Source organism: Amblyomma maculatum, chromosome 11 (genome assembly GCF_055883805.1).
Source record: "Amblyomma maculatum isolate TAMU_Amacu chromosome 11, ASM5588380v1, whole genome shotgun sequence".
In the NCBI taxonomy this organism is placed as follows: Eukaryota; Metazoa; Arthropoda; class Arachnida; order Ixodida; family Ixodidae; genus Amblyomma; species Amblyomma maculatum.
In genome coordinates, this window is record NC_139354.1 from 2400525 (window position 1) to 2411589 (window position 11065).

Sequence of the window (11065 nt, forward strand, 5' to 3'; positions counted from 1 at the left end):
TCAAAAGGTGGCACATTGTTTAGTACGAGCAACAGAGTCCGGAAGGGAAAGGATAACGCCTCATGAAATTCTGCTTTAGTAATTTCAATTTGCCATCCAGCACAATATGAAACTTGCCAACGCTAAAAGTTGAATCATATATACATCCAATACAGCCGGCATAATCCTTCTCACACCGCGTTCATCATAATTGACTACGTTGTTATCGTTTAAAAACGACGGCAGAGAGTCGTGTGTTCTTTCTTTTCCTTACCGACGGACAATCACGTTGTAATGCCTTGTTTACGAATTATCACCTACAGGTTCACAAAAAAAGCGTTGCTGTCACTTCCTACTCAACGCGGCGGCGTGCCATCACATATTATTGGCAGCACATTTTTGTTCATGTCATTTCCCTCCTCACGGTGCCGCTTGCGACGGGCAACAGCTCATGCAGTCACAACTGTAGCCATGACAACACCAACTAGCAAGATAAGATCGCACTTTTCGGGGCGGAAAAAAAAGCCTTACCCGATGCACAGCGAACGTATACGGGGAACGATGCCTTCTGCAAGCCACCGCTACAAGGTGGTCGGGTTCTCGCCAGGGTTAGATTGGATCCCCGTGACTTTCCTTAGTCCTATTCCAGCCAACCGAGTATGCAGCGTCTGTGGACTGGTGCGAAAGAGGACCGCGTCGCTGCCCTGCACGCACGTTCTGTGTGAGTCCTGCTACAAGCAATGCGAACGCGGGTGCTTCCACGTCTGTCCGTTCGACGACTGCACCTACGAGGAAGATGACGCCACCATCACGAATTTTTCTGCTGATGAACTACTGAGAATGAGGGTAAGCGGCGGTGAAAAAGTCTGTTTCTACTTGTTTTCGATTACACTTACCTGCACTTGAGTTGGATGCACGTGTACGCATTTCACATCCGCTAAAAGAAAAGTACTGCAGTGAGCGATGTGAGTAGGAACACGAAACCGAAGTAGGACGATGTTGCTGCGGCCATTACCTTAAAATGGGCGCCACCTTTTCCCGCTAACTCTTGGCATTTTTCCGCCTGGATAACGTTGCTACGAAACGGCAGCTGATGTCACCGACCGTTATATCAGCGACGATGCGGTTATAGCATGCAGAGAACGGTATTGTGTTCCCTAAAGTTCTGAGCAGAATACATCTGTTGATGACACCAGCTTGGTATTGCAGCGCCTGCAATAGCGTTCACGCGCAGGCAAGCAGAGTATTACATTTACGCTTATTATGCTATATCCAGGTTCTCGTAAACTGAGATAATTAAGCTACACGCATAAGTTGGTTGAAAGAACCTTATTTAGGTCCTTTCGCAATGGTAACAGAACCTGGATGCACAAAAACTTACGTTATATCGGCATAATCCTGCTGCAGATAACGGGTCATGGCTTCATCGGCTTAAATGACGGCCTCCACTTTTCTGACAGATCCGTAGAGAACCTCCATGTCCAAGGGCAACTTGGAAAGGTAGCGCTTCATGCGTACCTAAACACGTTCTGTGGTATTCATATTTGCCCTCTTCGGGCGCACCCAAAAGCGCATGACCCCTCGTTCATCTGAAAAGCGTGCCAAGACCTAGCTTTGCTATATGCGCATTAAACAAGTGCTAGTGGAAGAGGTTTGGTTTGTACGGTTTCACGCCCCAAAGCGACTCAGGCTGTGACCGTAGTGGAGGGCTCCGGAAATGTAGAACGCCTGGGGTTCTTGAACGTGCACTGACATCTCACAGCACTCGGGCGCCTTGCTTTTCACCTCAAACGAAAAACGGCCGTCGCGGGACTCGATCCCCTTGGATTCGGTAGCCGAGCGTCCTAAACACCGAGCCACCACGGCGGGGCACTGCTGGAAGAGAGAGTCCAGACGTGGACCATTCAACGAATATGGAAACATCCCGTGTTCCAGCAATGTGCAACACGCAGCGCCCGTAAACGCGACAGATTTATTCAAAGGGACTTGGGCCGTCACGCAAAATAGCCGTCCACACGTTTATACTGACGTACGTCCGCTTGTAGCCACATCGTTGATGCTCTGTGAATAGAAGCGTGTGTTCTACATGCGCCACAATTTTTCGCTGGTCCCTGTGGCTCCAGAAAATCATCGGGTAATATATCTTCTGTCCTCCACCCATCAGCTGCGGCGATCGATAGTGTGAGAAGGGGCTTCTCAGATGCGACGCGACTTCCCAGCGGCTTTTCTTAGCCTTCACCGTACCGTGCTGTCACATTTTTCAGGTCTGCAGTACTGTGCATGTTCTTCGCTCTTTGAAATGAATTCACACTGGCTGCCATAAAATTCGTAAGTCTTGGTCCATCGACGTGGCAGAAGGTCGCCTCTTGTGCGGGCCATTCTTATTAGCATTCTTACATATATGCTCATTATTACTTTGGAGGCTTCCATGCCCATATGTTTGGACTATTCCGTCGAAGGTCTTCAGCTGACAGCTTGTCAAGGCAGCGAACTGCACTGCATGCAACCTTTCATTGACAATGCGAAGACCTCTTCTCCCTTACTCCAAGACACTTGCGACATCATTAGGCACTCAAACAGACATGACTACGAGGCGCAGGCAGCCATGGTGTACTTTATATGCTAAATATCAACGTCAGGAGCGTTGTGAATAAGACTCACGAGCACAGAAAACTGGGCGAGTTGGAATGGAATCATCATAAAGCAGGGCGAGACACAGTTGTTAGACAGCGCTCGTGTCGTCTCCTATTCCTATTCGCCTTGTGTTTACAGAGAGGACTCAGTCGCGTGGAGGCAACTGCAAAACGGGCTCGTACCCGAACCTACACGTACTCAACAAAATGTATCCCACACAGTACACTGACAAATGCCCTTGGTGCCAAGAACCGCCCACGCTGTACCACATAACGTGGGCATGCCAGAGGATAAGCGTGGTACCCGTTATAACAAACCCGAGTGCGGAGCAATGGGAGGGAGTGCTCTCCAGCGATCGCCGAGTCGACCAAGAAGGTCTGATTCGGCGAGCACAACTGGCAGCAACATCCAGCGGAGCCCTGGACTAAGGGCAACCGACCTTTGTCTTAGAAGATGGACGAAGCCATCTGAAAACCGCAGAAGACAAGCCAATCTAGAGCTTAATAAAGTTTTTCACTCACTCACTCACACTCGTGCTGCTTTACGATTAATAAGACAGCCGACCTTGCAAGCCTTCTTATCTATGACCTTGACATCGCGCTTCTGACTGAAACTTAGCTTCACGATGCCGTTCCTGATGCGGACGCCATTATCTGCTCATACGATATCATTCGTCACGACCGTAGGCCGAGAGGGGGCGGTGTCGCAGCCACAATTAGAAAAGAGTTCCTCACTTTTCCTGTGCTGAAATGGTTTGGATTCTTGTACGGTCCTCGCAGTGTAATCTTCTAATCGGTGTAGTCTACCGAATGCAGATATCTTTATTTTCGAATCGCAGCACGATTTCCTTCACGCGCACATAATATGAAGCCGCACTCGCGTAATCCTGAGCGGCGACTTCAACCCACGATAAACTGGGACGATCTCTGTGTTAGACTGTGTTCTTGTTCTGTGTTACTGTGTTCTTGTCAGCATTCAAAACTATTGCTCGAAACGGCATTTTCTTTTAACCTGAATCAGGTCGTACGTACATCGACATGTGTTCTTCGAGCTCGACAACCATTCTCGGCCTTGTTACCGCTGAAGCAGTCTCCGATTTAGGGTTTACTGTAGACGTTTTGCCAGGCATATCTGACCACGAAGCGGTTGTCTTTAAATGTAATTAAACAGAAGAAATAATACGCTCTCCGGGCACACAATTCTGGGACTTCATTTCAGGAAGACTTCCGATTAAACTGCTTGATTACCTAGAACAAAATTTCTAGTTTCCTTCAAAAATCAGGAAGTGGCATATTTAATGTTAACGACCTGCGGTTGCATGTTAGTCTTACTCCACTACCGCCAATACATACCGAACTAAGGGGAAAAAATAGCTAACCTAGTATTATCTTTATAATGTCAAGTTGCACCGCTTCTTTACTAACGCTTCAAGGAAGTTTCGGATGCTTACTACAAAGAGAAAAAACCCAGTCATCAAAGTTAGATTGAATGAAAACGAGACAACTGATAGTCAGAATATCGCTGAAGCGTTCAACGAGTATTTTACTTGCGTATAGCTGCACGGTGATGATGATCATAGCCTAGAATGTTCAGGCGGTGGCAACGAACTTCCGAACCTCATCGCCAAAGGAAAGAATTCTTTCGTCCCTACTAAACGTGTACCTAGTGAAATCTGCTGGCCCAGATAATATATCGAATAATTTTCTTTTTAGGTATGCGGATTGGTGCGCGAAGTACCTGTGTATAATATTTAACGAAAGCGTAAAACAGTCATAATGACTGGAAAGCAGCAAATGTGATTCTCATTAATAAGTACGGAAATGTGCTTAGTATCACTAATTACAGGCCATTTCACTTCTGTGTACAGCTAGTAAAGTGATGGAGCATTTCATTTTCCAACACTTCATTTCTTGAAAACAATAGTTTCTTTTCTGCAAGACAACACGGATTTCAACCTGGCTTTTCTACAATTAAACAGCTGTTACTCGTTACTAATGAGGTCACGGCAACGCTGGACCGGGACGGGCAAATAGACATGCCTTTATCCAGAAAGCTTTCGATAGTCACAATGGATTAAAGCTACACTGTGTGCTGACAAATGAACGAATTCTCTTCTGGCTTGAATCTTATTCGTCCAATCGAACATAGTATGTTTGTACAGGAGACTCAGTTTCATCATCTTGCCCTTACCGAGAAAGTACCTTTGAATCTCTGTCCTCTTTTTTTTTTGTTATCTAATTGATTTGAGCTTTGTTTCTCCGGTAAGTTGCCGTTTCTTCGCAGACGACCGCATTTCTTATCATAACATCCATTCACCACATGACCAGGCTGCTATACATGATTGCCTAACAACACTAAATAATTGGTGTCGTTCTTGGCGAATGAATTTAAATGCATCCAAATGCACAATAACGTTGATAACACGGAAGAAAACGCCGTTAATTTATACATATCAGATAAATGCCGAAGTTAAACGGGATAAGTTTAAATATTTACAGGCGTAGTAATTGATTCCAAACTGACTTGGAGTACACATGTGTAATACATCATTACGGTGCGGTTAAAGCGACTGCGCTTAAACACCGCTTGAAACATTGCATCGGTGTAACTAAACTGACTGCCTACTCGACGCTGATTAGACGGTTTCTCGTGTAGTACACTGATGTGTTATGGGATCGCCCCCCGAAGACCGACATAAAATACATCGAAAGTGTACAAAAAATAAGCTCTTGGATTCATTTATGTTTATAGTAGACAAGCCTCTGTCTCTGATCTCAGAATACGATCCGGCCTCCCAACACTCGAATGTCGGCGAAAACTATTGCTTACAAACTTTTCTTTAACATTGTGAATAAAAAAAAACTTACACCCGACATGTACTTTAGTTTTAACAAAACAAGGAAAACATGAAGCAAGCACGGTAAAACTATTGTGGTATGTACCACAAACTAAAACAAATGCTTATCTCTTCTCGTTCATTCCGATAACTATATCATTTATATCTCATTCATTTATATTGTCACGACTCAAGTCACAGGGAGCCGTGAAGGTACACGTAGCCGAGGACCCGAGAATAAGGTCGGCTTGTAGTTCCGATCACAGAGTCCAGCACCAGCGCGCCGCTCGTGCCAACAACCGCTTCGTCGTCGTCGGCACCAAGCACGGCTGTCGCGCGGCGCTAGGCACGTGGCAGTATCATTTATTATCTATATCTGAATCATTTACATCTGCCGTGAGACTTTGTAATGTGAGCTATTATGTGTTAACAGTTCCTTTGCTTTGTATGCATTCTGCACTGTTGTGCTCCTATTGTTTACGATTTTGTTTACTTTACCATTGTCTGGCTACCACTCACTCGCATTTATTCTAGTTTATTTTGATATGCTATTTCATGTGACATGTACTCACTACCAAGTGGCAGTAATTGGCTGTATCAAATAAGTAGTAAGGGGTATCAAGGCTCAGTCCACACCGCCTACATACGAGCAAATCCCTGTGCCTTGCTTGCCAAAAACAAAAATTACTTTTTATAACTTGTTCATCATAGATTCTAACGTTTTCGTGATATGTGGGACTTGTCATGCGAAAGGCCGCTGGCCTGAAAATATTCAGTGCAGTTTGCGTTCCAGTAACACAGAATCTGGCCTGACCGCTCCGCACACATTAAAAAAAAAATGCACAGAATGGTTAACAGCGATTTTTTGCGCAGAATACGGACAACACTGCTTGCTTTGTGTCATAAATCAGCCTCATTATGGCAAGCGGCCGGTGACACGTAATATCAGCTACTTGTAGTGGGGCGCCAACAGTTATCGGAACCGCAGCCCCCTTTTCCACTTTCTTTCCTACATTGACCACCCCGAATCGCCCCATGTTGGTTTCGAGGCTGTTTGCCGCGCGCACTCGCGTTCCTGTCGATAATGCTCCCGACATTGCAGGAGTTCAGTGCAAAAAAAAACCCTTAATGGGGGCACAGAGGGAGCATCATTTTCGATCAATCGCCGACATGTTAAAAAAAAAAAGAACTGCTGTTTATATGCGCAGTGGTACGCGGAATGTGTATCACTCTGCGAAATGTTCTTGATATTTGACGGCGCCTAATAAGTCCAAATACATCAAAGTTCTTGTCATTATAACTTGTTTCGATGGTCAGGTTTGTATTTATACAAGCATGAAAGAGTAAACAGCGCATTACTTTCTCTCACGCAGAAATTGTGCGTGGCAGTTACTGCAGAGTTCAGTATTAACCGACTATAATAGACACCTTTAGCAGACCGTGTTGCTTGCTGTGGTCTGAGTTACTGAGGTTGGGGGATCCCTCCCACAGGCAGTGCGACCGCGCTTCATTGGTCCTGACGCGTTGCAGCTGGCCTCCAGGGTTAGTTTAGCGCATACTTACCGCGTCGGGACCAATCAGTGCGGGAGCACTGCCGGTGGAAAGAATCCCGCAACTCCAGTAACGCGGACCGCAGCACGGTCTGCTAAAGGTATCTAATGAAGCTAGCCTGAACATATTTGCGCTGCGGGCGGATTGCTGCAATACCTTTTGCTTGGGCGCATTCTTTAGTTTTAGTGAAGAATTTCTAATTGCACCTTTAATACTGCGCCTCAACCGTTCTTCATACTACACCGTACTTTTTGTCCCACGCGCTTCGAGAGTCGACCATCACTTTGCCTCTAGTGCCTCGAAGGCATCAAGACTTGCCTCATTCGCATGGCTGCGCAAGGTGGGACTATTGCAGAATACTTTTTTTTTTATCTTGGAAACAGCGTTGAAGTAATTGTTAATCCGGCATTCAATGCTTTGTTTTGATATTCTTTAGCGTACTGTGTAATCAGTGTTGATGCTAAATAAAATTATTTGTATTTGTAAAGTGCTTTTAAGAGTGGCTGCTTTTTCGAGAGCCATATTTAGCCAGTTGCAGGGACACTTTCTTGGTATAATGCGCATTTTATTTCTCTCTGGATTAAATAGTGATCGCGATAGCTTGAGGGCTCCGTGTCGTAGAAAACCCGCCGTCCTTCCTCAAGGGATATTTTGTTGTTCAAATTATCCAAGGAACGTTAGAAAAAAGTTAGAGTAAAGCTCCATATGGAACAAAATCTGATACCTGTAGCATAAGCAAATCAAAATGTCAAACTAATGGGCGTTAATTAGCGCGAGAATTCAGATAGAAACGAGGTTCTCTGCTTGCGAGGCGCTCTCAACATTTATATGCCACAAAGGCTCGTTGGTTCAGAGAGTGCTGGAAGGAGACCTAGATAATGAATTGTGCTCTTTGACTGAGTGACGTGTCTTGAAGACGTATACTGATGCTTACTGCAATTGAGAGTTCGTAATTGTGTGAAAAACTGCGCTGCGTCGAAAGCGAATGGGTTGCGAATAAACACTGTAAAAATGTTTTGTTGAAAAATAGACATTTTCTGGCAGCTGTTCTGCTATGTTTTCTGTTTTAAAATTTTTCTGTGATTTTGCAGTTTTTTCTGTTTACAACTGATAGATTTTTTGGAAATTGACAGAAATTTTCTACTAAACTGCGTTTTCTGTTTTTTTTTCGTTTTTTTTTTTCTGCCGCATTTAAAAGAATTTTGCAAATATATCGTTTTTACTCGTCTTTCATTTCACATGTTTTTCTGCCTGTAACAACAATAAATTTGCGCTAAGTGCCAAGTTCTTCAATGAACACTGTTTTTAAGGCGAAAGCGTTGCTAGCTCCATCTCGCAAATATCTCTCGGCGCTGATAATACACGATGGCACCCGTAAAGTTGGCCGCGCAACAGCAGTTTAAAGGAATTTCATTTTCCATTATAGTATATAAGCCGTTGTCTAGCCACCGAAAAGAGGCAAGTGGAAAAATGTATAACAGATACCACTGTAAAAGGAAGCCAACCAAAAACGGATCTCAATGTGGGGTCACTATAGTTACCTTCTTTCGAATCGAAATTGTTACGCAGCCGATCGTCGTAGAGAGCCTTCGGGGTTGCCATACCATTTCTGTTTCTATTCAGCATTTACCTACTATTCAAGTAAAAATTAGTTTGCGGTAGAAAATAGAACAGACGACAAAATATATTGAATTGTTTACCTTCCAATCAAGATTTCGGCTGGAAAACAGAAAATTAGTGTTATTTTTTTTTTTTTCCGTGAACGTGTTTCGGTCAATGAAGTAGTACAGATATTGCCTGTACGGGGAAAGATATTTTCTTTAAATATACCTGTAATTTCACACACGTGTTTTACAGTGTATGACCGTATGTTCAGGACCAAAGCAGGCAATTGTAGCCAATCGTATGATGAGCAGGTGGGAGCTAACGACAAGCAGGAAAGGCGGCGGTGAAGTCCGTTCACGTTTATTCACGTTGTCATGTTTTGTAGTGCGCAATGGTGTCATCTCGCACCTTTTGCTAGGCATATCGGCGACATTTGAACTTTTTTCCGATATGTAAGTCAACTGTTTTTTTTTTTTTTTGTTCTACCCCATTGCAGATGCATAGACTAAAAGTATGCTTCACTTTTTTTTTTCAAAATTTTTGTTGATGCTTTATATTGTTATGAGCACGGTGCACAAAACAGGTTCACTAAACAACACGAATATAAAACCTGCTACTTCTGAGTGCAAATGTTACTTTGGCTGTGCAATTTCAGTACATGAGTTCGCGGGAAGAGAGATCACACTGCCTCCGCTGGTTCACAGTCGAGAAGTTATTATCGAATGTTATCTGCAGTTCACATTACCCAATTAAAGTCAATCATCATAAGTTAGTATATGTCGGCCCATGGTCACGACTTTTATGCAATTGATGTCACTGCAGGTCAAGTGCTGGAACGAACCAAGTGGCTGCCAACATACGACTTCTGCTTCAGGCATCGTACATCATTTCCTGCGGCAATGTGAATACCACAGTGTGCCTTGTCCCAAGTGCTCGGATCCTGTCCTCTGCAAGGAACTGTGCGCGCATCTCAGGTCGTGCTCTTGCAACGCTTCGATGCCTCTCGCATCCAAAAAGCGTGGAGCTCCGCCGGGCCACGTGGATGAAGCAGCGTCTCTGACTTCTCTCCGAGGAGCATTTGAAAGACAGGCGCACGAAATTAAAGCACATCTCAGGCCAGCTGCTGTCGATATCCCCACACATGGTGACAAGTCAAACGAAATTTCTGACGGCATCAACATACTGAGGGAGACACTGGTGCGAGAACTAGGACTTCTGACTAGACAGATCCAAGAAGCCTTCATGAAAAACGTACGTAATATAGCGTCGTCAAACACGGAGCTCAAAGAATGTTTCGCCGCATGCAACGATACACTTAACATTTGTTTGGAAAATATAACCACTGTGCAATATACAGTGGAAGATAATTTCAACGGAACTCGAGACCAGTTGTCACAGATTGCGGGTAGCATAGAAGAAGTCAAAGCTGAGCTTAGTGAAAGTGCTGAAGCTGCAATGGAATCCGTTCCAATTGTGCCTATAGACAGCCTAATACAAGTGACGCAGTGCGAGTTTCTTGTTAAAGGGGTAGCGGCGCTTCGCAGCACTGTTATCGAGAAATCACGGGCTGATTACGACTTCGAGATGGTCTATATTCGCGGCTACTGCATGACTCCTGGAATACGGCTCGATAAAGCCGTGTTATTCCCGACGCTACAGGGAAAGTACACACTGCACAAAGGCGCCATGGACGACGTCGTTCAGTGGCCTTTCCAGCACAAGTTGAGGATGAATTTCATTCATCCAGAATGGCTTGCGGAGCGTGTGCTGGAAATTAAACCGTCTCAACCTAACGTGGCTAATCAAAGGCCAGTAGGATCAAGTAACCCGCCTTATTACAGTTTCTCCTCTTTAAACTTCGAACAACTCGCCACTGACGGATACGTATTTAACGACCAACTTGTTATAAAGTTGGATATGCTGTCCTAAGCCACACTTGAGCACGGACCGGCGGCCCCGTTGAAATTGCGCGCATATATAGATGCTAGTGCAACTCCATTTCTTTCTAGTTTAATGATATTGAAGTAAGAATGTTAGAAATGTATCTAAAAATAGTTGTAGTTCTGTTCATTTCGTACCATTGGAAACTGCGACATGTCAAGTAAATGTGCTTCAATAAAAATTGCAATATTTGCTCACACTGCAAAAGCTGTGCGTTTTCTTGGGCGTTTTCAAAAAAATAAAATAAAACTATGTGCAGTAACTGTCGATTTGATTACGCCCCGGTTATTTGATTTCTATATAAAAAAAATCGTTCATTTGTGACATAAGCCCGCAATCAAATCTCTATTTCCAGGATAAGCATAACGCTTCTGATTCTATCAACACACATATTACAAGAAGCGGTAATTTTGTTGCCGTAAAAAGAAATACATCAAAGCTATACTCAAGGTTAGGAGTAAGAGCAGTCAATACGGATTTTTTCTAAAAAAATTTAGGCAGTGGCTTAGCTCTGGTTAA

At 44.2% G+C, this 11065-nt stretch overlaps 1 protein-coding gene and 1 long non-coding RNA gene across 3 annotated transcripts in view; one reads left to right on the top strand and one right to left on the bottom strand.

Moving 5' to 3' along the window:
• Window positions 1-622, bottom strand: part of LOC146172647 (uncharacterized) — a 138923-nt gene extending 138301 nt beyond the window's left edge. For both annotated transcript variants that reach the window (XR_014702374.1, XR_014702373.1), the window contains exon 1: window positions 511-622. This is a non-coding gene — a long non-coding RNA (uncharacterized LOC146172647). The remainder of the gene's footprint in view (window positions 1-510) is intronic.
• Window positions 422-10813, top strand: LOC146172648 (TNF receptor-associated factor 6-like). The gene is made up of 2 exons (XM_084585621.1): window positions 422-825; window positions 9428-10813. Exons 1-2 carry the CDS (start codon window positions 451-453, stop codon window positions 10532-10534), a joined length of 1482 nt encoding a protein of 493 aa, XP_084441747.1. The 5' UTR covers window positions 422-450; the 3' UTR covers window positions 10535-10813.
• Window positions 10814-11065: the final 252 nt, after the last annotated feature.